This window comes from Podarcis filfolensis, assembly GCF_964270895.1.
Source record: "Podarcis filfolensis genome assembly, chromosome: 15".
Classification (NCBI taxonomy): Eukaryota; Metazoa; Chordata; class Lepidosauria; order Squamata; family Lacertidae; genus Podarcis; species Podarcis filfolensis.
The window spans coordinates 17,596,122-17,623,269 of NC_139618.1; the positions used below are offsets into that span (position 1 = coordinate 17,596,122).

The 27,148-nt window shown below is 47.4% G+C and overlaps 1 protein-coding gene across 4 annotated transcripts in view; it reads left to right on the forward strand.

The window, feature by feature from the left end:
- Positions 1-26,826, forward strand: part of ST14 (ST14 transmembrane serine protease matriptase) — a 45,390-nt gene extending 18,564 nt beyond the window's left edge. Inside the window, exons 1-20 of one of the 4 annotated variants that reach the window (XR_014542091.1) lie at positions 539-777; positions 3,316-3,475; positions 5,291-5,418; positions 6,489-6,559; positions 7,157-7,317; positions 8,861-8,896; positions 9,601-9,838; positions 10,997-11,136; positions 12,152-12,249; positions 13,493-13,602; positions 14,933-15,063; positions 15,474-15,578; positions 16,806-16,913; positions 17,079-17,192; positions 18,471-18,593; positions 19,465-19,648; positions 21,163-21,437; positions 22,389-22,528; positions 23,316-23,919; positions 23,957-26,826. Coding sequence is in view for 2 of the 4 variants with exons in the window: in XM_083588483.1 (XP_083444609.1) it covers positions 3,316-3,475; positions 5,291-5,418; positions 6,489-6,559; positions 7,157-7,317; positions 8,861-8,896; positions 9,601-9,838; positions 10,997-11,136; positions 12,152-12,249; positions 13,493-13,602; positions 14,933-15,063; positions 15,474-15,578; positions 16,806-16,913; positions 17,079-17,192; positions 18,471-18,593; positions 19,465-19,648; positions 21,163-21,437; positions 22,389-22,528; positions 23,316-23,477 (2,484 nt within the window). In the remaining 2 variants the exon portion in view is untranslated. Of the gene's footprint in view, positions 1-538; positions 778-3,315; positions 3,476-5,290; positions 5,419-6,488; positions 6,560-7,156; positions 7,318-8,860; positions 8,897-9,600; positions 9,839-10,996; positions 11,137-12,151; positions 12,250-13,492; positions 13,603-14,932; positions 15,064-15,473; positions 15,579-16,805; positions 16,914-17,078; positions 17,193-18,470; positions 18,594-19,464; positions 19,649-21,162; positions 21,438-22,388; positions 22,529-23,315 lie in introns of those variants that run through there. The other 3 variants (XR_014542090.1, XM_083588484.1, XM_083588483.1) reach the window with 3 other exon arrangements.
- Positions 26,827-27,148: the final 322 nt, after the last annotated feature.

Here is a 27,148-nt window from a genome sequence, read left to right on the forward strand (position 1 = left end):
GGCTGCTCTCCCCTTTCAGTGGGTCCCAAGAGCGGTTCTGTGCTCGGAATGGCTTTGCCACAGAGGACAGTTACGCAGCTGTGGTTTGGATGCCCAGTTCCTCCTTGATTCCCGCATGCTTCCTCCTCTGGTATGGCCCTCCGTATGCTTTTGAACCGCAACCCACACCACCCCCAGCGACTGATCATGCTGCCTTGGGCTGCTGGGGGAGTCCAACCACATTATTATTATTTATAGCCTGTCTTTTTCAGGGACTTGAGGCAGCTTACGGATCAGACAGAAAGAGTTAAAAACATAGGAAAACAACAGCAATACCTTTATAGAACTAAAACAATATCTAAGTATAAATGATTGATTAAAAGCGTACAGATGATTACAGTAAAAACAGCACGGTGAAGCATCTGGTGGGCCGCAGATTGACCTCTAAATCAACCATTTCCTGTAGCAATGCTTGGCCACGGCTGCAGAACCCTGGCAGCTTGCCTTGTATTCAAGTCTGTCGGTCACAAGCTGCGGACAGACAGAGCAGCCGAAAATAAAGTCATTGTGCAAGGCTCGGCTGCCGTTCTTGCTCATCCGGCGCTGAATGTCTTGGTTTTGCGTGAGCAGCAGAGGTCTCAGTTCACTAAGGCACTATGTTCTGAAAGAACAGGCGGTGGTGGGGAGAGACCAGGGTGACGAGAGGCAGATGTGAGCCACGTTTCTAGTCCTTCGGCTCAGACACACAGCTCCGAGTGAGGATTAAGGCGTTCGAATCCGAGTCCTCGGAGGAAAAAGGTGGGATTTGAGAACGGATTTAAAAGTAGAGAGAGAAATGAGAACCTGCCATGAGAGCTATGTTCTGCCTCCACGGCCAGAAGCAGTAAATAACTTTGAATGCTGGAACCACAGGTGGAGGAGGGGAGAAGGCTCTTGTGTTCGAATTCTGCTTGTGGGTTTCCCCTGGAGGCATCTGGTTTGGCCTCTGTGAGAGCAGGGATGCTGGACTAGATGGGCCATGGACTTGTTCCAGCAGGCTGTTTGGATGTTCTTAGAAAGGAGAATGTAGGGTTGTGTCTTGCTTCTAAGAAAGTGTACCCGGCTAAAGGGGAGGGGGGGGGAGAGACACTCTGATCTTTTCCAGTCAGCTGAAAGTTGCTGACTTCACAGGCGGAAGTCTGTCACCTTGGAGCTGTGGACGCCAAAAGCGCAAACCACGAGTGAGGCGTGGCCTGGCTGAGCCGGCCTGGCTTGGTTCTGCTCCGCAGGTGCTGCCTGAGCAGGGATGGGCAGCCCAGAAAGGAACACGGAAGTCCCCGAAACTCTTGCAGAAAGTGTGTGAGCAACACGTTTTGTTCCACTGCACTTTCTGGGGATGAGTGTGTGTGTTTGTGCCTTCTGGGGGCAGATCCTTTGTTCACAGTTTCAGGGTTGTTGAGGTGAGAAGGAAGTGGCTTCCCCTCTCCCCTCATTTGACGGCTGTTTTCCTGTAGGGTTGCTGCTTTTTAAGCTGGTACAGTGGTACCTCGGGTTAAGAACTTAATTCATTCTGGAGGTCTGTTCTTAACCTGAAATTGTTCTTAACTTGAGGTACCACTTTAGCTAATGGGGCCTCCCGCTGCTGCTGTGCCGCTGCTGTATGATTTCTGTTCTCATCCTGAGGTAAAGTTCTTAACCCGAGGTACTATTTCTGGGTTAGCGGAGTCTGTAACCTGAAGCGTCTGTAACCCGAGGTACCACTGTATGGCCTAAAGGGAGGAATGAAGAATTGGCAAGCCCCCAGTTTGGTTTTTGCTTATTTCTCACGAGTTTAATGTGGCCTTGGACAAACAGATGGGGTCTCTCTCTGTGCTTCTCCCCTATGCAACAGGTATGGGGTGGGGTGGTCTTTGCAGCTTGAGGGCCACATTCCCTTCTGGGAACCTCTTGGGGGCCACATGGCAGTGGTAGGCAGGGCCAGGGGCAAAAATGGATGGAGCAATTGGTGTGCATTTTTTCCTTTTGTGCTGTGGGCTGGCTTCTACTCTCTCGAACACATTTTTCTCTGGCACAAGCCAGAGGTTCAGGGACACATTCCAGCCGGTGTGGTTGAACAATCAATCCCTCTTTCCAGGGACTTAGGTCTGGGAGAGGAATAGGGGATAGCAGTTTCTAGTTTTCTAGTAGTGTTCCCTGAAAAGGGTCCCCTCCCTCGGGCTGGTTGTAAAAAAGGCAGGCAGGTAAAGCTTGGCTTATAGCAGACTGAGCACTCTAATGGAGCAACCTTGGTTATTTCTAATGCTTATAAAAAAATTGAACTGTTTTTCAGCTTCCTATTCACTATACAGAGGTGGCATTACTCCCTCTTTATCTGCCTTCCCTCTGTTGTAAAGCTAGAACTTCAGCCGGTTTGAGGGCTGGCTTTAGCTTTAGGGCAGACAAAAGGGAAGAAGTCATTTTTCAAGCAGCGCATGAATAACCTGCGGAACTCCCTGCCATTTGATGTGATGGGTGCTATCTTACATCGTTTTCTATTTCTTGTTTTAATTATTTTGGGGGGGGGTGATTAAAGGAAAATAGATTTGTCACTGTTTGTATGATAGCTAGATGTAATTGTTCTTTTACAGTTTTTTACTCTGACATGTTGCCTAGGAATTCTGTGGACAACGATTCATGAATCGAATCAAATTCAATTAAAAAAAAAATTGGAACTTCCATGGGCAAGGGCTGTATACCTTCTGGTTTTCTCCTTGCCCCACTTCAAGGACTTTTGTTGCTTTCTTGCCTTGTTTGGGAGCCTCAAGAATCGTGCTAGGAAAAGGAATTTTGACTAGTCCCTGGCCCTCTCCCAAAGCTCCAGATGTTTTGTCTGGGTCTGCTGGGAGCTGTGGTTCAAAACAACTGGATGGCTCTGGATTTGGGGAGAGATCTTTTAGCCTGATGCCACAAGGCAGTGTATAGCAGAGTACTCCAATATTGTCATGCTGATCCACGGAACAGAATCCACACTGTGGGAGAGGCCAGTCCTCCCATTGGGCATGGTGAGGCAGCTGCCTCCAACACGGCTAATTTTGGGGCGCTGTGAAAAGAGCTGCATCGGCCGTTTCAATTTCTGTTTTTAAAGAGGTGCTTGTGGGCTTTCTTTCCTTAGCTGCGGGAACAGATTCTCTTGGATATTCCTTGCATGTTGAGAGATTCATAAATTCAATAAACAGTAGTAATTGGCTGAGCTCTCCTGTTCCAGCAGTGAAATATCTTGGGCCGGCCCTGTCATTGGGGTTGGGGATCTGCAGGAGGGAGGAGTACATGAGCGCCTTGTTGGGATGGCAGCCTGATTCCGTGTTTGCTTCGCCCTAGGATATGAACGGTCTGGAAGAAGGGTTGGAGTTCCTCCCCACCATGAACGCCAAGAAGGTGGAGAAGAGGGGTCCCAAGCGCTGCATAGCGGCGATAGCCATCGTCCTGGTCTGTCTCCTCCTTTCCCTGCTTGCTGGGTTCCTGGTTTGGCACTTTAGATGTAAGTGAGCCTTGGTTTGCAAGGTGTGGGGTTGCCGCATGGTATTATGATTATATTTATTTAGATCTCGCCTTTCTGCCCAGACTGGGATTCAAGGCAGGCTTACACAGATTAAGCAAGACAGCTAAAATGCAGACAGCTAAAAGCATATAAAAGATCATCATTAAGAAAAAAAACAATTCGACGCTGATAGAATCAAAACAATATAAAAAAACTAATATACTGAAATACAGGTCATAATAAAAAAACAAACCAGTGCAGCGCTATTAAAAGCCGTTTCCTTGGAAAAACCATCAGTTATGAAAACCTCCTGCCTTTTAAAGATATTGGAAGAAGCAGGGGAGAAACCGCAGTTCAATAAACAAAGTTTTTTGCCACCTTTAAAATTTTTATTCTCTGTTACAAGGACACATCGGAGCAGGCTGGGAATATCATCTGTCCTCAATAGGCAACCCCACCAATTAAAACATTTCCCTTGGTGGATCAGTTGGCCAAAGCTTTAGTTTATTGACCTGCTGACTAAGCCAATTTAAACTTAAAATCCAGCCGAAGCACTGCGTGAGCGGAATGACAACTGCTCATGCTGTGGAACCTCCACCCCCTTGTGTGCCCCCCCCAGACCCCCAAGCCTGCTATGGAGTTTTCCCCAACCCTTCAGAGTGGGATTCAGGTTTATACGTCCATTGTCTATCTGATATACAGTTAGTTCTAAAAACAATTACAGTTGTAAAAACAAGTAAAACCATACCAGCCAAACAGAAGAATGTAGATTCAATCACCAGGCATGTGTGTGTGTTGCACAAAATTAAATAACAGTTGGCTGCATGTGGCAGAAGTTGTATAACCAAGATGCTAAACACACCACAACTTGAAGAAGACTATTGATTTTATAATTCATAAGCACCAGCAATGTGCATAAGCTAATAGTGGTCTTCGCCCCAAGGAGCTTACACTTTAGATTAGTGTTTCCCAACCTTTTCCAGGGCCCTGCCCCCTGGGTTTCAGAAATTCATCCCCAATGCCCTCTACTCTACCCTATCAAAAGCATGATTCAGAATACAGTGATACCTTGGAAGTCGAACAGAATCCGTTCCGGAAGACCGCTCGACTTCCAAAATGTTTGGAAACCAAGGCACGGCTTCCGATTGGCTGCAGGAAGCTCCTTTAGCCAATCAGAAGCTGCGTCGGACATTTGGGTTCCAAAAAACGTTCACAAACTGGAACAGTCACTTCCTGGTTTGCGGCGTTCGGGAGCCAAAACGTTTGACTCACAAGGCGTTCAGGATCCAAGGTACGACTGTAGTGGTTTGCGTGACCCACTAAAAAAGAGAATAGCGCATTGAAATTAAAAACAGTAGCAATTAATTGCACATTTATTTGAAATCCCATGGTTTAATCAATTCACCAAAAGGGGTGAACTTGATCCAGTGGGGTCTTTGGGGAAGAATGATAATAAAAACGTAGAACCCTGAGTGCAGATCTCTATATATTGGGAACCACTCACAAAACCTGCTGGATAGTATGTGTTGAAAATGCCTCCTTGAAAACCAGATTGCAGAGCTGCAAGAACGGAAGTCAAAGGAGTGTGTTGCTTATTTTCTAAAGCTTGATGGAAGGTCGCTTGGTTCTGTTAATGGGCACCCAGGAAATAAAGGCTTCTCTGGATTTGGAGCAATTGGACTGGGGCAGAACTGTCCAAATAAAAATAATAATAACTGGAGCCCATTTGTTCCAGGCACCTCTAGACCTGTAGGTGTAGAGCAGGCTCCATTAAACACTGTTCTTATCTTTCACCCGCAATATGGCTTCTCTTAGACAGGAATGCTCCTGTGCAGAAACTCTACAATGGCCACCTGAGACTCGTGGGGCGCAACTTCATCGATGCTTACGAGAATTCCAAGTCCCCTGAATTCGCTGACTTGGCCAGGGAGGTGAAGAAAATGGTAAGCAGCTCCTGAACTCATAGGGCGAACTTGGCGAAGTGTCATTGATTGTGTAGCATAATAATAATATTTATTATTTATACCCCGCCCATCTGCATGGGCGTCTCTGGTGTGCTGGGCTGGAGACACAGGACTGAACTAAATGACACCAGCTCCCGTCAGCCCCACCCAGCATGGCCAGGGGCCGAGGAGTTGTAGTTTGACAATGTTTGGAGGGCTGCAGGGTTTGCATGCTTCTGGGCTCAAGCGAGGTGAACCCCACCCTCCCTCTTTTCAACCTTAAATCTTACTTCTGTATACATCCTTTCAAACCCAAAGATGGTTCTGGTTTGATGCTTTCTCACTTGAACTGCTTTACTGTGAGACTTACCCAAGAGAAGCTCAATTGACTTAAATGCTCTTATTACTTAAATGTAATAAAGCCACCCCCCCATTTGCTTTTCCAGTCAGTGGATTCCATGTTTTGGAATCCGCTGAGATGATGACCCTCAGATTCCTAGAGACAAGCTCAACTTGCAGCCCAAAGCAACTTCCTGGAAGGGCAATATAAAAACTCCCCGAGAACAGTGCCTCTGCATCTGTGTATGTCTGTCACTTGAGGGCACTATTCATTATATGTTGTACTGTATATGAAATTCCGAGGGCTAAATACTTAAAGAAACCCCTCAAGTTGATTGCCAGCTTTAGTGACATCAATAGAATCAATTACCTGCTTTCTAGCTCAAACAAATGGGTTATGTTTAACACAGTGAAGTTTGCGCTAAAAGCCTCTCAACTCAGCAAAACCCTAGAGTCTTGCGTCCGGAGTTTCCTGCCATTTTCCTCCTTTTGTGTATTTCTGTGAAGTGTTTTATAATGTTTTAATCATATGTGCTATGATACTTTTTTGAGACTTGTCCGTTTTTGTCTGTTTTGAGCTATAACCTGTATTTGGTTGACCTATAGAATCTGACGACGATGACAAAATGGTTATAGCCAGAAAGTGTAGTTCCCTTCTGACCTCTGAATTTGCTAGTCATCTACCTGTTCCTTTATTTACACTAAACTGTAACCTCTTTTCTCATCTTTAGCTTATAAACATCTATAAAAATAATCAGGATGTCAGTCCTTTTCACAAGGAAACTCAGATCGTCGCGTTCAGGTGGGTAATGACCAAGTTTAAGAAAAATCGCTCAGAATTATTGTCATTCTAGTAAGGCAGGAAAAAAACCCCAGCTGTGTGGAAAAAAACGGTGTCTTCAAACGACGAGATGTGCAAACTCATACTTGTTCTTCCGAACATGGGTTTGCCACAGTAATGGGGCAAAAATCCCTTAAATGATGCTCCTTTGCAACATGGCCTCTGTTGTCCTGCTAGTATATTTGAGAGAGCCAGGCCTTAAGGAAACCAATATTCACAATAGATTATAGCAGAGCTTTTGGATGTGCATCATTTCGTGACATAGTGATTCAGTTTTCCTAGCAAACCGGAGGTTAAACTAACCCCTTTCCAGCCCTGGGAGGAGCGTTTGCGCGACACACCTACACACTGCAGCAGACACACTGACGTGTCGCGACGCACAGTTTGGAAAGCTCTGGATTATAGTGATTGGGGCAGTCAGGGTTGGCCAAGGCTTCCTGCATTGCAGGCAGTTGGACTAGACAACCCTTCCGACTCTACAATTCTGTGATTCTCTTTGCAACCCTGATGGTTCGGTCCAGATTCCTAACCTGCCTCTTTTTCCTCCTCTCCGAGCAGCGAGGGCAGCATTATTGCCTACTACTGGTCAGAGTTCAGTGTCCCTAAACACAATGTGGAAGCGCTTGACAGGGCCATGGCCAACATCCAGGCTTCAAATGAGGCGGGGATGAAACAGAGGGGGAGCTATGAAATGCGAGTTGAGACGGTCGTCGCCTTCCGTAAGTCTCTCTTCTCTTCTCCCCACCTCCTGTTCAGTCACCTCGGCCTTGATTGTGAGAACCTGAGTGTTTCATCCCAAAGGAAATTTCAGCTGCCTATTTGGCTTTGGAAAATGAGAGCCAAACATGTGTGGGGAAGACATAGTGGCTGACTAGGGCTAGATCTGCACGGCTATCAAACAAACGCTCTGAAAACGATCTGCTGAAAACCATTATAAAGCTCACAATTGAAAAGGTCATTTCAGCTCTACACCGCCATCTGGTGTCACAGTGTTATAACGCATTTATAACGCTGTATTTTGACTAATGTAGCTGAGTCCTTGGGCTGTTATGGGCAGCTGGGTTGGGGACTCAGCCATTTGGAAGGCCCAATTCACCCATGCCCTGAGTCCTAACTTTTTGCAGCTGCTGAGTGGTTAGGAACAGTTTGGAGAACTTTCCCTTTTAAAAGATCGGTTTCCTAACCGCTTAGCATCTGCAAAAAGTTTATTGGGCCTTCCGACGGATTTGGTCAATAGCCAGGTGCAAAACGCCCAAGGTGCTTGTGCATTTCAGAGCTTTGTCAGGGAACTTTAAGAGGTTTCTTTTATTTAGGGCAAGACACAAAGGCTTTTCTTTTGTTTAAATGTTTCAAAAATGTGGTTTTGTTTAAAGGCTACACTATTATAGGTGCCCCATAATACCTGTTCCATGTTTGTAAGAACTCATTCTTTCTGTGTGGTGGCACCCGCACTTTGGAACTCCCTCCCTATTGATTCAGGCAGGCGCCTTTGCAGTCCTCTTTCTGGCGTCTGCTAAAAACATTCTTCTTTAGACAAGCCTACCCACATGTTGAGAAAGTTGATGTGAGTTTTAATCTGTTTTTAGTCTTATTTTTATTTTAACTCACTTTTCTTATTGATAATGTTATTGTTTTATCTTTTTCTGTAAACCCCTTTGAGGAGGAGTTGTTGTTTTTAAACAAGCAAGCAGCATATACATTTTATGAAATGAGTAAATTTAAATATTGCACCCTTATAATGAGGGGTTCCGGTGGGGGGGGGGAGAGGCATGGGGCTGGCATATTAAAGGTCCAGAAGCCATTTGAATTTTCTCTTCAGAATAAGGAATGTAAAGATTGCCTCCCCTACCCCCACTGCCCCCCCGTTCTCCGATTCTGATGGTAATATCTCCCTGCTCCCCGCCAAAACCATCCTAATTTAAAATGTTCCTGCAGCAAAACTTGCTAACCGAGGAACTATAAGAATGCTACTTCATTCGTACTTCAGAAGTTTATTTATGGGTCTGCAGTGCAGACTGCGGTGTCGGGTGGATTTTTGGGGAGGGAAATCCACGACAAAGAAATGAAATACATCTTTTTGGCTGAGTCATGGTGACTCATCCACTTCTGCATTCTCACGAAGGATTCTTGCATTGGAGACCATCAAAGTAGGGGGAGGGATGAGCCAACCTTTGTGTCTCCAGGGAATGCAGACTGGCTGGGTTCCCCCTACAACGGGGCCTGCACAATTAATGTATTTTTTTCTCTCTCTTTAACTCCTAGCTTCTGATCCAGATATCGTTAAGGCAAAACGGGGCAGTAAGTACTCGGTTTGGTTTTGTAGCCATACAAGACTCATTGGGTCATCTGTACAAGGGGGCCTGTTCCTTCTCTACGTTTGGGAGAGATAGGAGCGTCCAAGTCTGGGGAACAAGGCTCTGCTAAGTTATGAAGGGCAACCCACCCAGAACAGCCCCTGCAGAGTCCAAATCAGTTTTGTGGCTGGGTTGGTTTCCTCAAGCGAAGCTTCCTAAGATGAATTTGCTTTGGAGACAGAGAAGCCGCTTCTTAATGCCTTGTTTTTGACATTTGGGGGTTTTAGAGGTGCAACAGAGCTGGACAGACTTCAGCCTTGCATGACTGACTCTTACCTATTCTTCCTTGCCCGCCCAACCTGGTTTATTTAGCAAGCAAAAATTGGGGAGGGGGGAACCAAAAGCATGCCCCAAGCATTGTGAAAATGTCCTCTTCTTAACATGAGGGGAAAGAGTTTTAAATTGTGTGCCCCCCCCAAAAAAAATCATGTTTTAGGAGCGTTTATTTCCCCCTATAATAGCCAAGGATATTGGTGAACATGGTGGGGTTTTTTTAAACTATTTGGCCTCAACTTAGTTTCCTGCCCTGTTGGACTCTTTCTTGGGACTTTCTTTGAAATGGACCGCCTGGTCCTTCATTGCTTTTGCACTCTCCTTATTGAGACCCCCTCCTCTTCGTCCTCCCTCCCTCTCCCCCCACCTTTTCAGACAGCTGCAGCTATGCCTTGCATGCGAAAGAGGGCGTGGTCACCAGCTTCACCACGCCCGGGTTCCCAAACAGCGCCTACCCGTCCAACGCGCGATGCCTCTGGGTCCTGAGAGCCGACGCCGATTCCGTCATCAGCCTGACCTTCACGACGTTCGACTTGGAGCCCTGCAATGTGGGGAACGACTTTGTCAAGGTGTACGACACGCTGAGCCCCGTCGAAGCCCATGCGCTGGTGAAGTAAGTCGGCTGCCCTTCCCTGTTGAATGAATCCTCTGAAGCGCAGGGGCAGCAAGCGTTCGCGGCACGCCTGGAAGGAGACGGTGGCTCAACCTCTGCTCTTAAAACAGAAACTCTTTTAAGTTTCAAAGGCTCTTCATGGTACAGAGAGAAGGGCCACAGCTCAGGAGCAGAGAAGGTACAAGGTTCAAAAGCAGAGCAGTACCAGCCTGGCACCAGCTTGGCTGCAGGAAATGCCTGAAGGAAGGGTACAAGACGCCATCCAACCATCTTAGGGACTCCGCTCTGGATTTGTATAGGGTTTACTCCTTGGCCTTATCTTCTGAAGGCAGCCCTGTTTAGGGAAGTTTTAATGTTTGATCTTTTATTGTGTTTTTAATATTCTGTTGGAAGCCGCCCAGAATGGCTGGGGAGGCCCGGCCAGGTGGGCAGGGTATAGGTCAATCAGTCAATCTTTATTACGGTCCAGAGACCCAACAAATCGTTACAAAGCAATGCACAATTCAGACAGCCTACCTCCAGGTTAAACAAGCATTTTGTTCAGACTTAAAGATAGGGATCATTGGTTCTTGCAACCACCGATAAAAACTTTGCCACTGCTAATGTTCTAGCGTTTGTCCGGTCTTCCAATAGGAACCTGACTTAGTGAGGCTCTGATTTGCCCAGGAAAGGTACCAGCAAGGTTGTTATTATTATTATTATTATAACTATTATTCCGAAGATGTCCCGCAAGGCAGTGGAGGTTTAGGATCAGAGTTTTCATTTCTCCTTGCAAACAAATTACAATGCAATGTGCCAATGGCTCGATTAAAATCAGCTAACATTAAAACAGTGGAGTCTTTGTTTTTTTTACGCGGCATCCTTCTAATAGTTAAAATGCAAATGGTTGCAATGCTAGAGAGCAGCTTTTTCCTGGTGCCCCCCAGATCCAGTGTCAAGAGGTGGAGGGGCCAATCGCAAGGATATGGTACTGTGGTGGGCTTTGGATTCATTGGGAGCAACCGTAGCTCTCGTTGCTTGTCTCCCGAATGAACTTTGTGGTTCTTAAGCCCACTTCCAATATGGCGGAAGAGAAACTGCTGCAAAGAGTGGCTGTTGGGTGGTTGACTCTCTTTTCTCTTCCCCTCACTCACCACTTGGCATTTTCCTCTCTCCCAGGCTGTGTGGCAGCTATGGACCATCCTACAACCTGACCTTTGTCTCCTCTACAAATGTTCTCCTGGTCATGCTGATCACAGATGCCACAGAGCGGTATCCCGGGTTCAAGGCAGAGTTCTTCCAGATGCCAAAGAAAAAAAGTAAGAGTCACTTCTTGTCTGTCTGTCTGTCTGTCTGTCTGTCCATTCATAACATTGTAGAGTTGTAAGGAACCCTAAGGATCCTCTAGTTCAGTGTTTCCCAAGCTTGGGTCTCCGGCTGTTTTTGGACTACAGCTCCCATCATCCCTAGCTACCAAGTCCAGTTGTCAGGGATGATGGGAATTGTAGTCCAAAAACAGCCGGAGACCCAAGTTTGGGAAACGCTGAACTACTCCAACCCCCTGCAATGCAGGAATCCCTGCTAAAAAGCAAAGGCCACTTACATTCACGAATATATAGTCTTTTTCTAACCTAAGGGCCACATTCCCATCTGGGAAACTTAGCAAGGGCCGCATGCTGTTGCAGGCAGAGCAATGAATGCGAATTTTACCTTTGTGCAGTAGGCAAGTTTCTGCGCTCCACATCTCTCTGTCCTTGAGCAAGAGTCACGCTCCGAGGGCACAGTCCTGCCAGGTGAAAACTCCTGGTGTGTGCAGGGGCAGTGAGGGGTTTGACCTGGGGAAACTTCAGGGGGCCGGATGCAGAAGCCTGGAGGGGCCACATTCTGCCCCCGGGGCCTGAGGCTCCCCACCCCTGATTATGGAAGATTGAGTTATAGCAGAAGAGGAGAAGGTTGGGTTAAAAAGCATCTACGGCCGAAAATCACTTTGTGGGTAATCCATCCTTTTGTAAGAGGGAAGAAGCTGGGGCATAATTTTCCCTTTTTTTGTCTTGGAACAACTGGGCAATAAATAGCATCCTTCTCGATGCTGCTCTAACGATGCCTTCTAACAAGAGATGCGCATGGGGCTGAGTCAGAGGACAGATGTGAACAGGTGAGGTGTAATTGGTCTCCTGAGTTCAATCCAGGCCTCAGAGTCCGCCTGGTACCTCCGGAGACCGGCTTACCCTCATTAAGGACGTTCTGCCCACGTCTCTCTTCCTGTCGGCTTGTCCTTGCAGCCTCAGAAGTAGGGCTCACTTCCTTTGTTTGCTTCCACCCCGCTTATTCTAGATTGTGGCGCAGATTTGACAGCAATATCCGGAACCTTCTCCTCTCCTTATTACCCAGCCCACTATCCTCCTGGTACGGATTGTGTCTGGAATATAGTGGTAAGAGCGGCTCCTTTCTTACTTGGACCTGACTTAGTTTAACTGCTGCCTTTGCACAGCCAGCTGGGACCAAAGCATCTTGCAACACGCAGCTGTGTGTGCGCGTGTGTGTGCGTGTGTTGGGGGAAGAAAGCAGTTTGCACGCCGTATCAATAAATTTTGAAAACCACCCAAAACAATTTAACAAACAGAAGACGGCTGCATTCCCATGGGCAGCCCATTCTATTACCCCAACGTTTCTCTTACTGTTGATCTCCATGATTTCCGCTAACCCAGAAATAGTGCTTCAGGTTAAGAACTTTGCTTCAGGATGAGAACAGAATTTGTGCTCCGACAGCGCGGCAGCAGCAGGATGCCCCATTAGCTAAAGTGGTGCTTCAGGTTAAGAACAGTTTCAGGTTAAGTACGGACCTCTGGAACGAATTAAGTACTTAACCCGAGGTACCACTGTATATTTGAGCTCCCATATGACGTAAAAGCCACTTCCGGAAATACAGTGGAATTCCATGCTGTGTTAGCACTTGTTTCCGTATTACTGGCTTCCAGTTTTCAAAGCATGTGCTCAGGTTGGCTGCTGTGGGGAAACAAGAGGAGTTTGTGCACCATTGTCCTGGTCTGTCAGGCTGCTCTTAGGTTCTGGTTGCTCCCGAGAAGGATACATGGTGGTGGTTGTTCTTTTTAATCTGATGCTCTGTTACCAAAGTAGCTTGGAGGTATGTTTCCCAGCACAATTCAAAGTGTTGGTGCTGACTTTAAAGCCCTAAACCAGGCCCTCCAGATGTTTTGAGACTATAGTTCCCATCATCGCTCACCACTGGTCCTGCTAGATAGGGATCATGGGAGTTGTAGGCCAAAAACATCTGGAGGGCCGAGGTTGAGGCTCCCTTCTACAATTGTAGCTTCCTTCTACACTTGGATCAAAGACATATAAACTCGCAACATATCAACAACTTGCATAATAACACAAACTTGCCATGGACAAATTCAACGATATTTGGAATCCGTTCTTACAAATACTGTAATAGGTTAAGATCTGGTGAAGTACAATAACAACTTTGTAAAGTTAAAATAGAAAGAAAAAAAATGTGTTCTAAAGCTCATAATGAAAAATCCCATAGGCGAATTGGGCTGCTCTACAGCGCCCTCTGGTGTCACATGTTTATAATGCAGTTACAATGACATAATTAACTGGGTGTAGCTGAGTCCCTCATCTCTTTTCCCACCACCCACATCTTGTCCTCAGGTCCCCACAGATAAGAGAGCGAAGGTGCGCTTCAACAACTTCTTCCTTGCCGAGCCTGGCATCCCACTCAATTCCTGCCCCAAAGACTATGTGGAAGTCAACAACGTCAAGTAAGAGAGCTAAGTGCCAAAACTGGGCATGAGAGAAGGGGTGAAACTAAAATCTGGGACATGGTCTGCATGGCTAGGTTTACACAGATGGTGAGAAATAGAGAGGGCAGACAACAAGGCGATGCCTTTATGGAGAAACAGAGCCTTTATATAATGTTTTGGGGTGGGGGAAAAAAGGATAATGTAAACCCAATTTGCAATTTATTGTATTAATTTATCACATTGGATTTTAGTATGGAAATTTGTTCCGCTGTGCTTAGGTCTAGTTTCTGCTTTTGTTTTATTTGGCACCTGTTGTTATACTTGGTTATGTTATAAATAAGCTCAAGTGTTTTGGGTTTTTTTAAAGTTAGAGCTAACTATTGGATCTGGCGACCCCCCAACCCACTGAGGCTGTAATTTCTTAGAAGGAGCTGGAATGTGAATGTTGGCAGGAAAGAGACCTGTCTTCCTGCCCAAAGGCATCAGGGTCCCATCCTAGGCCAGGGCAGGGTCAAGGTCAGCGTGGCTCAGGGGCACCGCTCCTCCACATGGCCTCGGCATCCCCTGGGATGCTGTAGTGGCACCTCTCTTGCCAGCTGCTGCTGCTGGCAGTGGGGCTGGACTGGGTTTGCAGCCCTGAACTGGAAAATATCTGCAGAGTACTGCAGCTCTGAAATAAATGGGCATTAAAGACACCAGTTCCAAAAAGGACTCTTATGAACTGAAAGCAGAGACGCTGTGTGTGCTTTTGTAACCCAAGAAAGTGTTTGATAAAAGCAATTAGAAAACCAAACCAAACCAAAATGTACAGTTTTAAAGAGGAATGGCAAACAGTGTATTAAAACAGCTGAAAACGGCAAATTGTTTAACATAAAGAGCACTGCTTTCATTTTAAAAGCCCCAGACGGCATAGTTCTCAGGGATGATGGGAGTCATAGTGAGAGTTGGCAAAGGCATATATACAAATAGGTTTTCAGAAAACCTGACTGTGGTGCTACCACTAAAAAGCTCCCGTCTGCTATGCTCTCCATTGAACGTCTAATGGCGACAGGGTGGAAAGCAGAGCATCTGAGGCTGAGCTCAATGCACAAGCAGGCTCAGATGGGACAAGGAGGTTCTGGAGAGAGCTTTAGGTTCCCACACTGTTCAGGGAAACCAGCTCCTTAGTGGAGCAATTCAGTCACTGGTCTTGTATATACTGTATTGTGCAATGGGCTTGCTCTCTTACGGTGGGGAGGAATGGGGAGACCCCTGTCCACCTCAGCGTCTGTGTTTGGAATGATGTTGTCTTTAAAAAAGGACCGTCTCTCCTCTCATTGGCTCTCTTGCCTCCGTGTGATCCCTTCAGGTACTGCGGCGAGAAGAAGCAATTTGTAATATTGAGCAAAACCAACAAGATTTCCGTCCGTTTCCATTCGGATCTTTCATTGGTAGACAGCGGCTTTTCGGCAGAGTTCATGTCCTACCAAACCAACGACCGTAAGTGGGAATGCTGTGAGGTTGGGGGTGAGGTGCTGGGAGTGGGGTGGGTGGGTCGGATGTGGGGGGAGAGACTTAAAGCATTTGGACCTTTTAAACGACGAAGGAGGGCATGGAAGAGGTTCATCGCATGGTGCACTGCTTGGAGGAAGGAGAAAAGAAATGTTATTGACCGCATTCCCTTTGCACGTTGAGAAGTAACTTCTGAGATTCCTTTTCCGGCCTCTTGCGTCCAAGGGCGGCCTTAGCAGTTGCAAGGGGAAGAGACTTTTCCCAGGGGAAAGAGACTTCCCGTGGGGCAGACAGAATACACCCCTTTGAAAAAGGAGACAGGGAATTGGTATTCTGCACTGTTTGCAAGACTTATCGTACCTCTCCTCTCTCCCCTCACCCCAATTTCTGACTTGCAGCCTGTCCAGGCAAATTCGCCTGCAACACCGGCCGCTGTATCGCCAAGACCCTGCGCTGCGATGGCTACAACGATTGCACGGATGCCAGCGACGAGAAAAACTGCAGTGAGTCCTTCTCCTCTGCTCAGCTCCCTTGAGAGAATTTGGAAATGTGGATATGGAACGGGGCTACGTATGTTTTGTGCCTTGATCTTGCATTATAGCGGATCTGGTTTCTGCCACCAAGTGAAAGTGTGCAAATTTGACTATGCCTCATACGGTTTGCAAAACCGTTCCAAAGATGAGCTGTTGGGAGTGCCAAAAAAAATAAATAAAAATGTTTCTGTATAAAACTCCTGGAAATCCCAATTTCCACACCCCAACCCACCCACCGACCTAGGAGGTTTTGGCAGGCAATGTCTTCTACATCCTTTGATGCATATGTTTGCCATCATATGGTCTAGAAACTTGCTTTAAAAAAACACACGCAAATTAAAGCCATGATTCTCTGGGTGGTGAATTCTGTGGCCAGCACCAAACTCAATTGTTGTGGCGAAGGGTAGTTTCCAGACCTTTTGGCACAAAAGATGAATGGCATAGCTTCGCTGAAGGGCAAGTCCTGATCTGCCATAGAAAGAGCATAGAGAGGGCACTGCCTTTCATCTAGGACCTGGGAGACCAGGGTTTGAATCTCCACTCAGCCATGAAGCTCACTGAGTGTGATCTTGTGCCTGTCACTGCCTCTCAGCCTAACCTCCCTCACAAGTTCATTGTGGGGAATTAAATGTAGGGAGGAACCATGTACACCACCTCGAGCTCCTTGGAGGAAAAGGTGGGATAAATATGTGATAAATAACTTAAAAGGCTCCAGAAACCTGTTCCTGTTGAGGAAAAAACCCAAGAGCATTGTCTCCAATGCTGGTCCTGCTCAGAGTAGACCCACTGAAGTCAATGGATTTTTTTTCTAAAAAAACCTTTTTCTTTTTAAAAGCAAGCTATACAAAATTCTGCAAAACAGGACCTGAGGACAGTCTACATAGTCCACATACAATTATAGATTATTGTAAAAACAAAACAACAGACATAAAATCTCATGTTCATAGATTTCAATGGGACTACTCTGAGTAGGACAAGCACTGGACCAGCACCAGTGTATTTTTCCTGCTTTTTGCACACTTCCCTTCATGACTCGCAGATTCCAGGTCAGGATCGGTGCCTCTCTGTGGAAGCGTTGGGTTCTCCCAAACTCTACTTCAGCCATCCCATATCTGACGCTCTGTGGGGCCCTGTTGCTCTGTAAATCACCAGGTTGCACTGCCTCTCTTAACTGCTTCTCTGCCTCCTTCCTCCCAGCTTGCACCGAGAAGCAGTTCAGATGCCGGAACGGTTATTGCAAGCCGAAATTGTGGTACTGCGATGGCATGGACGACTGCGGGGACGGCAGCGATGAGGCCGAGTGCAGTGAGTGTGGACTGGGAAAGGCGGTCTTGGTCAAAGCGATGTGGGGCCGGGGAGGTGGGGCTGTCCCCTCCCGCTGCCTCTGCTGTGCTAGGGATCTGTGTGGGTGCCTTTTTGCTGCTGCTTTTTTTGCAATTTTGACCTGTGGCTTCTCTTTCCGTTGGGCAGAATGTCCGGCAAATAACATCCGGTGCAGCAACGGCAACTGCATCCCAGAGAGCAAGAAATGCGACGGCAAGGATGACTGCGGCGACGGCAGCGACGAGGGGAGCTGTGACCGTGGTACGACTCTTAGCACCAAGGGGGAGCCGTAGGAAATCACTGGGTTGGGAGGGTCTGTTGCCCTGTCTGCCCCTTTCTGCCCTCTGCCAGTCCCCAGATGCCTGCCTTCTCCAGGGTGCGAGTCCCTGCCTGTCAGCTTCACTCTTGCCCTTGTAGAACTCGGCAGGGAGGAGAAGGAGGGAGACAAAACTCAAATTAGTTGGCCCTGCCCATCATCAGCTCTGGTGCTTCTTTGTCTTCCACTCTGCCAGTCTCAGAGGGCACCAGCAACCCCTGCTACGCCAAGGCCCTTAGAACGGGACTTGCAGTCAGTTGCTAGGGACGGCACCGCTGTGGGGTAATGGTTGGAGTGTCAGGCTACGACCTGGGAGGGAGCAGGGTTCAAATCTCCCCCACTTGGCCATGAAGCTCCCTGCGTGTGACCTTGGGCCATTCAGCATCTCTCAGCCTAACCTACCTCCCAGGGTTGTTGTGGGGATACAACGGGGAGGGGGAAAGAACTGTGCACACCACCTTGAGTCCCTCAGAGGAAAAGCTAGTAAATAAATGAAAGGAAATAACCAGAAAACTGGGGGGAACTCGCTTTGTGCACTTGCATAGTTCAGGTCTGGTTTTAGAATCCAGAGGCAGAGTACAGCCTTCCTGCAATTTGAGGAGGGGGTTTCATTGGCAGCAGGGGAGACAGATAGACGACCCCCCCTCCACCAGTGTTCCAGGATTTGTTCTGGTTTCCTGAAATCTCAGTGCCTTAGCTGTGTTAGGGGGCAGCACTTACCCTTGGAACTCCCTGCCTATTGATATCAAGCAGGTGCCTTCACTGTGCTCTTTCCGGTGCTTGCTAAAAACATTCTTGTTTAAACAAGCCTATCCAGATATGCTTATAAAGTTGGCATAATCTGTTATAGCATTTCAATGTTTGTATGTTTCAAACTAGGGCTGTAAATTTTTCTATCCTTTTTTTTTTTTTTAAATCGCTTTGAGGGTGTTTAAAAACAAAACAGTCGAGCATTGCATAAATTTTGTGAAACGAATAACAATAGAGACATGCATAGCAGCAAACAGCCTTTCCCCACGAGGATGATGGTTTCCAGGGGCACCGATGTGCAGAGGTCCTGGAATCCCTCTCTGCTCTGCTCTGAATTTCCCCAGCAGGGAAATTCTTACTGGAAGCAAGCAAGATCTTCTATGGACTTGGATTTCTCTGTGCTTAGCATAGGGAATGCTGCTGTGCTAAATGTTTCCTGGCACTGAGCCTCCTTGCCTGTGGTTTGCTTGCAGTGGACACCGTCTCCTGCAAAACGTACACCTACAAGTGCCGCAACAACCAGTGCTTGAGCAAGAAGAACCCAGAATGCGATGGGAATAAGGACTGCAGTGATAACTCGGACGAGGACAGTTGCAGTGAGTTATGGTTCTAGCTGTCACCTTTTGGGAAGCCGATGACCTGAGATGCACTCTTGCACAGCTAGCAGAGGGTCAGCAGCTCAAGAAAACTTGACCGAAATGTCACTCACGTCACAAACGTAAAAGAGAACAAGAACAATAATTTTACTATTTATATCCCGCCCATCTGGCTGGGTTTCCCCAGCCGCTCTGGGCAACTCCCAACAGAATATTAAAAACACGATAAAACTTCAAACATTAAAAACTTCCCTAAACAGGGCTGCCTTCAGATGACTTCTAAAAGTCAGGTAGTTGTTTATTTCCTTGACATCAGATGGGAGGGCATTCCACTACCGAGAAAGCCCTCTGTCTGGTTCTCTGTAACCTCACTTCTTGCAATGAGGGAACTGCCAGAAGGCCCTCGGAGCTGGACCTCAGTGTCAGGGCTGAATGTTGGGGGTGGAGACGCTCCTTCAGGAGCAACAATAGGCTGCCTTCTGGGGTTGTTGTAACAGTATGAGAATGCATGTGAAACCCTTTCAAGGGTTCAAGCAGTATATAAATGCTAGGCGTTCCTACTGCAAGCCTATTTCGCCTGTTTTGCAAATGCCTGCAATGACACCCCTCTCTAGCTGCCAGTTAATTTTGCAGAAGCATTTGGAGGCAGGGCTGGGAAACCTGTGGCCTTCTGGATATTGCTGGGTTACAGCTCCCAACCAGTGTGGCCAATGAGCAGGGATGCTGGGAGTTTTAGTTCAGCAGCACCAGGAAGGGGCCAAGGACTCCCTGCCCCTTCTATAAGGATCTAGAAGCAGGAGTGATGTTGCTTGGGGATCGCAGGAGGGCAAATTTACTCATGCATTGGTGTTCTGACTCTTGCTCCTTCCAGACTGCGGCAAGCGCTTCTACAGCAAGCAGTCCCGGATTGTCGGTGGGGAGGACTCCGACGAGGGCGAGTGGCCGTGGCAGGTCAGCTTCCACACCAAGGACACCGGTCACTTCTGCGGGGCCACCTTGATATCTCAGAATTGGGTGGTGTCTGCAGCGCATTGCTTCCAGGATGACTGGAGGAGGTGGGTAGAGATCTAGGATTTCTCCAGTAATGGACTGGCTTATGTTCTGCATATATGCTTGAACCTGAGGGTGAGGCTTCTGGGTCCATTGTGTGGCGTGCTGGGAGTGCATTGAGTCCAGTGGAGCATGGGATGATGCCGTTTTAAGGTTTTGTCTCTGTTCAGATTTCACATAAACCAGAACAGGAGCTGTCTTGTGCCCAAGATTGGAGGGGGGGCAGTGTGCATTGAGGCACATGTGCCGTTATGAGTGTGACACATGTTGCATGCACACAATGTGATGCACCTGGTCATGTTGCACATGTGTGACGACATGCACATGTTGGTCTCCTGACACTGGGAGGAGGCGGAACGTGGAGCTCAGCGCAGCTTCCTCTCTCGCGCTCAGGAGGAGCCAGCCACTGAAGCATACTGCCCCACATCCTCTGCCCCTTCAACATCAAGGGGTCCCAGCCTCTTGCTAGCACATACTGAGGGGGCTGAAGACACCTGCACCCTAGGAGCTGGCACACCTGAACCAAAACGAACTGTGAACCCAGGAGATTGTCTGGTTCCAGTTTCTCCTCCATCGTGGGCTTTGCAAATAATTTTGGGAAGCTACCATTCTCTTAAGACAAAGCTTCTTCTGCAATGCATCACGGGTGCATCTTATGCAGGGCTTTGGTTCGAAGGGTTCAGCATGGACACGAAATTCATGTATACCCAAATAATTGGAGCCACCCCCTCCCCTGCAATGGATAGAGGGGGAGAGAAAATTCTCAGCACACCAAGAACCCCTGTGCTGAGGGGACCTCGCCCAGCAAGCAAGGCGAAGAGCTTCTAAGCTCTTTTCACACTTGGCAACCCAAGCAGACCCAGCATAGATAGAGCTTCTAAGATCTCCGCCTTCCTTGGATCAAATTTCTGCGACTTCAACCAGCCGTGTATAGTTGAAGTCGCACAAGTTAATGGCGTGCAAGATGAGATTGTGCTTTACCAGACTGACTATACTTTTTACCATTGGCATTGTAGGAATTACCAAAAGGCCGTAGGTGAGGTGCTAGGGTATGGGTAGGCAAATTAAGACCCAGGGGCCGGATCCGGCCCAATCTCCTTCTAAATCCAGCCCATGGACAGTCCGGGAATCAGCGTGTTTTTACATGAGTGCCCTTTTATTTAAAATGCATCTCTGGGTTATTTGTGGGGCATAGGAATTCGTTCATTCCCCCCCTTCAAAATATAATCCAGCCCCCCACAAGGTCTGAGGGACAGTGGACCGGCCCCCTGCTGAAAAAGTTTGCTGACCCCTGTGCTAGGGATTCTTTAGATGAGTTTTAGCGCTGCTTGCCAACCTTTTGGGGCCAGTGGGCACATTTGGGGGGAGGGAGCCATTGGCAGCAGTCCCCAAAACGACTTTCCTTGGGACTCAGGGGTATAACACAAACTTGAGTGCTGCAGGGTGCATGGTGCAATGGTTACCCCCTCTAAAAGAACAGAGCATCCTCTGATCTTCTTACCTGCCCATTCCTCCGCAGGCATTTGGACCACAGGACGATAACAGCCTACATGGGGCTTCTCGACCAGGGGGACAGGAGCAACAGCAACGTTCAGCAGCGGGGCCTGAAGAGGGTCATCCGCCACCCGTATTTCAATGACGCCAGCTACGACAACGACATTGCTGTGGCAGAGCTGTCCAGCCCGGTCGAGTTCAACAAATACATCCAGCCTATCTGCTTGCCTGATGTCACCCATGACTTCCCTGTTGGCAAATCCCTCTGGGTGACGGGATGGGGAGCCACTCAAGAATCAGGTGAGTTGGGTGGGGATGTGAAGGTCCTGGGCCTTTGGTCTAGACAACTCTTGGTGCCCTAGAGTTCTGTGATTCCGACTCAGAGGCGGTGACGAGGGAAGTAAAACAAGGGCAGATCTGCAGTTTGGTGGAAGGAGGCAACATTTAAAATTTATATCACAAAGATAAAACGAGAGAGTCATCTCTGAATCCACCACAGGACTTTATCAAGAGTGTATATGCTAAAATCATGACAATCTGTTGTCTGTCTGTCCTAATTGTTTCTGTTTCTTATGTAAGTTGTCTTGCAATAAAAAGTTTTTTATATAGATATATAAAAAGGACAATCTTAACAAGCACAAAACGATAACCTCTGTCACTTTGACTGTTGTCCACTAATGAAAATATATATTGTGTCAGCAGCAGTACTGGTCTTGCAGGGTTTATGTAAGGAAGGAAGGAAAGGAGGAGGAAAGAAGAACCAAACGCCAAACTATGCTGTGGACCAGAGTTCCCCCAAAACTTGGGTCCGCAGCTGTTTTCAGACTACAGTTCCCATCATCTCTGACCGCTGGTCTTTGCTAGCTAGGGATGATGGGAGTTGTAGCCCGAAAACAGCTGAAGACCCTGCTGGAGACCATAGGCACCATTATGTAGTATGCCTCATTGTTTGTATAATCTTATAAAGTTGCTCCAGACGATGTAAAAGTTATCATAGGCAACATTTTGGATTAAAGGGAGCAGCAGCTTCTGAGTTCTTCTACCCTGATGCAACTAGAGGGCAGGAACCAATGACATCTCTTAAGGCGTTTAAGAGTTTTTGTGGGGGTTGTGCATCTGGGTGACTTGTAATTGGAGAATCTATTCCACGCTTAGCAGGGCTGGTTTTTATTTATTTATTTAATGCTTAAAAGAGCACCCTGAATAAACTATATCCCTACTCCCATTAAACTCCTCTGTGGTCCTCTGCAGGCAACGGTGCCAGCATTTTGCAGAAGCTCGAAATCCGTGTGATCAACCAGACCGTGTGCAGGTCCCTGATGGTGCCCAATGATGTGACGGACCGCATGATGTGTGTCGGGGTCCTCACAGGCGGGAAAGATGCCTGTCAGGTAGGAATTGTCCACAGGGAGAGAGGGGGGCCGTGGTTGTGGAGAGCTCAGAATACAGCCCTGCCGACTTCTTACTTACTTCATTAACTAATTGAGGGGGGTTGCAGTGAAAAGTCTCAAGGCGACTCGACGAAACAAAATGCATCACTGTATAAAACCAGAAAAGCTTAAAAACAGGGGCAACACAAAACATGCAGTGTGCTGCACTGGCAACATATTAGCTAGCCAGTGTGGTGTAGTGGTTAAGAGCGGTAGACTCGTAATCTGGTGAACGGGGTTCGCTTCCCTGCTCCTCCACATGCAGCTGCTGGGTGACCTTGGGCTAGTCACACTTCTCTGAAGTCTCTCAGCCTCACTCACCTCACAGAGTGTTTGTTGTGAGGGAGGAAGGGAAAGGAGATTGTTAGCTGCTTTGAGACTCCTTAGGGTAGTGATAAAGCGGGATATCAAATCCAAATCCGAACTCTTCTTAATAAGAAGAACTGCACTATGATATCAGTGCATCTACTCTTGAGTAGAACTTGGTTGTCTGCAGCCCACAGGCTCTGCTGCTCGCGGTGACGCTCCTGCATCTTTGCCTCACCTTGCAATCCCAGCTTCTTCCCTTGGAGGTGCCCAAACCCAACTGAAGGGCACGGGAACCCCACCAGAACCACAGTGCACCAGGGAGGCCATTTGGTGCAAATGCTGGTCTCTCCTGAGAACCAAACGGCTCATTGGGCTGGTGGACAAAGGGTCACGAAAACAGGCCCCCTTTCTGAGCATGTGTGCTCTTGTCTCTTTGCAGGGAGACTCTGGTGGGCCACTGGTCAGCTTGGAGGCCAACAACACATTGTTCCTGGCTGGCGTGGTCAGCTGGGGGGAAGGCTGTGCCCAGAGGAACAAGCCGGGAATGTACACTCGTGTTTCGGCGCTGCGGGCCTGGATCAAAGAGCAAACCGGCGTGTAGGCGGCTGCGGCGACTGGGATGGTTCATACGACTCTCCCTTCTTCTGTCTCTGGGTCTATCAAGCTTGCAGCTGAAGACATTCCCCTGTGATAGGAAGGGGGTTCTGCAAATCTTGTTCGCTCCTCTAATTCCTTCTCGGTTTTTTTCCCCTCCAAAAATGAAACCAGCGACACTCCTGGATTCATTGTATGCGGCCGATTGGATGGGCAGTTGCCCCTTTGAGAGCGCCCCTCTGCTGCTCATGTTCTCTGTCTCCAGAGACTTTCTGAAATAAGTTCAATGTGAACCTGCTTTAAATCTGCAAGGGAGCTGGTACCTCCTGTGCAGGCCGCCTGAGGCAGGGGCCCGGTAGGTGCGGTACCCCTAAATGACCACTAGTTGGCAGCATGAGGGCCAAGTAGCCTTAAGTGAACACCAAGTGGCCACTTGTGTGTGTGTGTGTGTGTGTGTGTGTGTGTGTGTGTGAGAGAGAGAGAGAGAGAGAGAGAGAGAGAGAGAGAGGATGAAATGACACATTGTTCTGTGTTTTTAGGACTCATCTGGTCTGCTGTAGCATGTGTGACGTCTTCTATTTTCTCCTCTTCTCATCCCCCCTTCCAAAAAAACCCCCAGGATTCCCCCTGTGAATAGGATAGTTCCCAGAGCGTTGTTTGTTTTTCAAAGCAGCTCATTGATCGGAGAGGTTGCCTGTCTCCTGTGCTCTTTTCCCAGACTGCGATATTAATATTGCAGGCAGGTGTCTTTATCCATCACCCCCTGCCAGATAATACATTTGCTAACAACACCCCCCCCCAAAAAAGGTGGATGGGTTGATGGAAATGCCTTGGCTAATAGGATCAATCTCCTATTTCATCTTGGTATTGTGTCACCTCCCCCGAAAAGGTGTGCTTGATATTACGGCGTTAAATGCAGAGTTAACCGCAAAGTTCTGCAGTTATAAAGGTAACTGGATTATAAACGGGTGCTCTTGCCTCCATCCAGGCCTTTCCCATCTGCCAAGTTTTAATTTCCTTGTTGCAGCAGGTTGTCTATCCAGGCAGGCTGCCTTCAGCCCCTGAAGCTCCATCACAGGTTCCATAAAATGTGTTTAGGGGGTTAGGATTAGGGTTAGGGTATCCAGCATCTGCCCCATTAAACTTTGCCTACCTGGGGCACACCTTAGACTTCATTCCCTGCCTCCCTTACTTGAGCTCATTGTGTCTCTTTCCTCACCTGGGATAATGGCTCTGGCTGCAGATGTCTCTGCCCATGGGCTAGTTAAAAGGTGTATATCCTCGGGTCAGTACTATATTTTCCCAACATCCTGCAATACTGTTGCTTCTCCTTGCAAGTTTATGTAACTGACACCGCCTTGACTTCTACCTTGTCTAAACCTGCACTGATGACTTTGACGCGGAAAGCCTAAAACGAAAGATGAGGCTCTTGGGCTCCTACAGAAGACCTGTTGGAACATCTGTGGCCTGTGCACACCTAAGTGGCTTCAGGATTTCACTCTTTTGGGCAGCAATAGCTCTGAAAAATATCATAAGGGGAATCCTCTCTTGCAAAGCAGTTGCTTTTGCAAAGGTTAAAGACATCTCCGTTCCAACTGAGGGTACAGGTGTTGAGAATGAATAGAAAGGAGTCTCAGACCTCAATATTGCAGATCCTGGCTTTTTTAAGAACCGAAGGGCACTGTAGCTAAGTCTGTGTCTCAGAATCCCGTATCTCCCCTTGAGCAAGGAGGATTCTAAACTAGGTGGCGGCTGGGAAGAACAAAACGACACGCAGCAACTTCCAGGTGTCCTGATCCTGCACTTCTGGATCCCAAGAATGGCCTTCTGGGACTTGTAGTCTCCTTCCACTGGGTTATTCTCAAGGATCCAGCTGGTGTAGTACACTCAGACACTATAGTTTTGTGGGGAAGCTGTGGCCTTCCAGATGTTGTTGAAGGACTCCAACTCAGCCCCAGCAGGGCCAGTGGTCGGGGATGGTGGAAGTTGATCCACTAGCACCCCAGAGAGACATCCCTTCTCCACCTCTGCCTTAGGAGAACATTCTGGGTCTGGGTTTTATGAAGGGGGGGGGATACTGGCTTCACTTTTCAGTTCACCCCCCTGCTCTGTTTTCCTTTTAAAATAGGGTAGATGTCGGTAGAGCCATAGAGTGTGTGCAAAAGTGAGAGAGAGAACCCATTTGTATGTGTGCATGAATGAGATTTTTCTGGCCCGTTATGGGTCAGATTGGCATTGCCAATATGTGCCTTAATTGTATATCCTTGTTTAATGTATGGATCTCGGCATGTGATGCTGAAGTTTTGTTTCTGTTTTCGGTGTCAGTGGTGGGTGACTATAGGGGGTCCCTTTTTCTGTCTGGGGGTGCTGTATAGGAATGCAGAGGACACCTTTTAACACGGTGGAACCCAGGATTGTGTAGCGGCAGTACGGAGCAAAGGATGCTGGTGAGCATATTGGGGGGGGGCCATGTGCCCTGCACATTTAAAGCAGCGTCTTTCCACTTTGAACATTCATGGCTCCCCGCAAAGAATCCTGGGAGCTGTAGTTTGTTAAGGGGGCAGCGAGCTGTTTGGAGACCCCCTGTTCTCCCTCCAGAACGACATCCCTTGGGGAATAACAGCTTCGCCCCCTGAACAAATGGCAGTTGCCAATTTTTATGGGGAAGAAGCCATGACTGTTTAAAGTGGTACATAGTTCCTTGAATGTATGGGGCAGGTGGGGCCTTGGGTAATAAGCACACCAAAGTAGAGATACATAAGGGGAGGGGAATATGGAGGACGCTATAGGGAGAGACCCTCTTTCTCTAGACTCCCCAGGCAGAGTTCGTGTTTTTTGTGCCTAATTGTGTTTTTGTTTTGTTTTTATAACGATAAAATGTTTTCTTTATGAACCTCTGCTACACTTGCTCCAGATATCTGCTATTTCCCCCGTTGTTGGTCTAGTTTATAGATGTGAAAAAAAATAAGCAGGGAACAAAAAAGAAGTAGTTTTCTAAAACAGGAAAAGTGTCTATTTGCTTTTTCAAAAGGGTATTTAATCATCTAGGAAATGCGCCGGTGATTTCCATTTTTGCAAAATGAAGCTACAAGAAGGGACAGATAAGGGGACCCCCCCCCCCAGTAATTTATCTTTTTTATTTTTTTAAAAGAAAATGTTGCAAAATTATTTTTAAATGAGTTGACTTTCCACTTTCTGTTGTTTATGTATATATTGTACCTTTTAAAAAGAAAATAACACTGTAAATACATCTAAATGGAAACCATGACACCCATTTTTGCTGTTGAAGGTCTGAATTGAGATTGTTATGTCTGGTGATTTTTAATCTGCATTAAAACCGATTTTTTTGTACAGAATGTTAGTCTCGTTTGATAACATTGAAAGGTGCTGAACTGTTTGTAACAAAAATGATCTCAATACGTTGTCTTTTCCTTTCCTTTTTTTAAAAGCAGAACTTTTGTTTGTGAGAATGGGAATCAGAGAGGTGGGAGAGAAACCTCAAAGGTCATTTACGTCAACCCCCTGATATAATGTAGGGACCTATATTTGTTGAACATGCTGGTTTGTCACTGTGAGGACGGAGTGCTGGACCAGATGGGGATTTGGCCTGATCCAGCAGGCTATTTTTATGATCATACAAGAGTAATGATTAAACGTTAAGGGAAAAAAGCAATAATA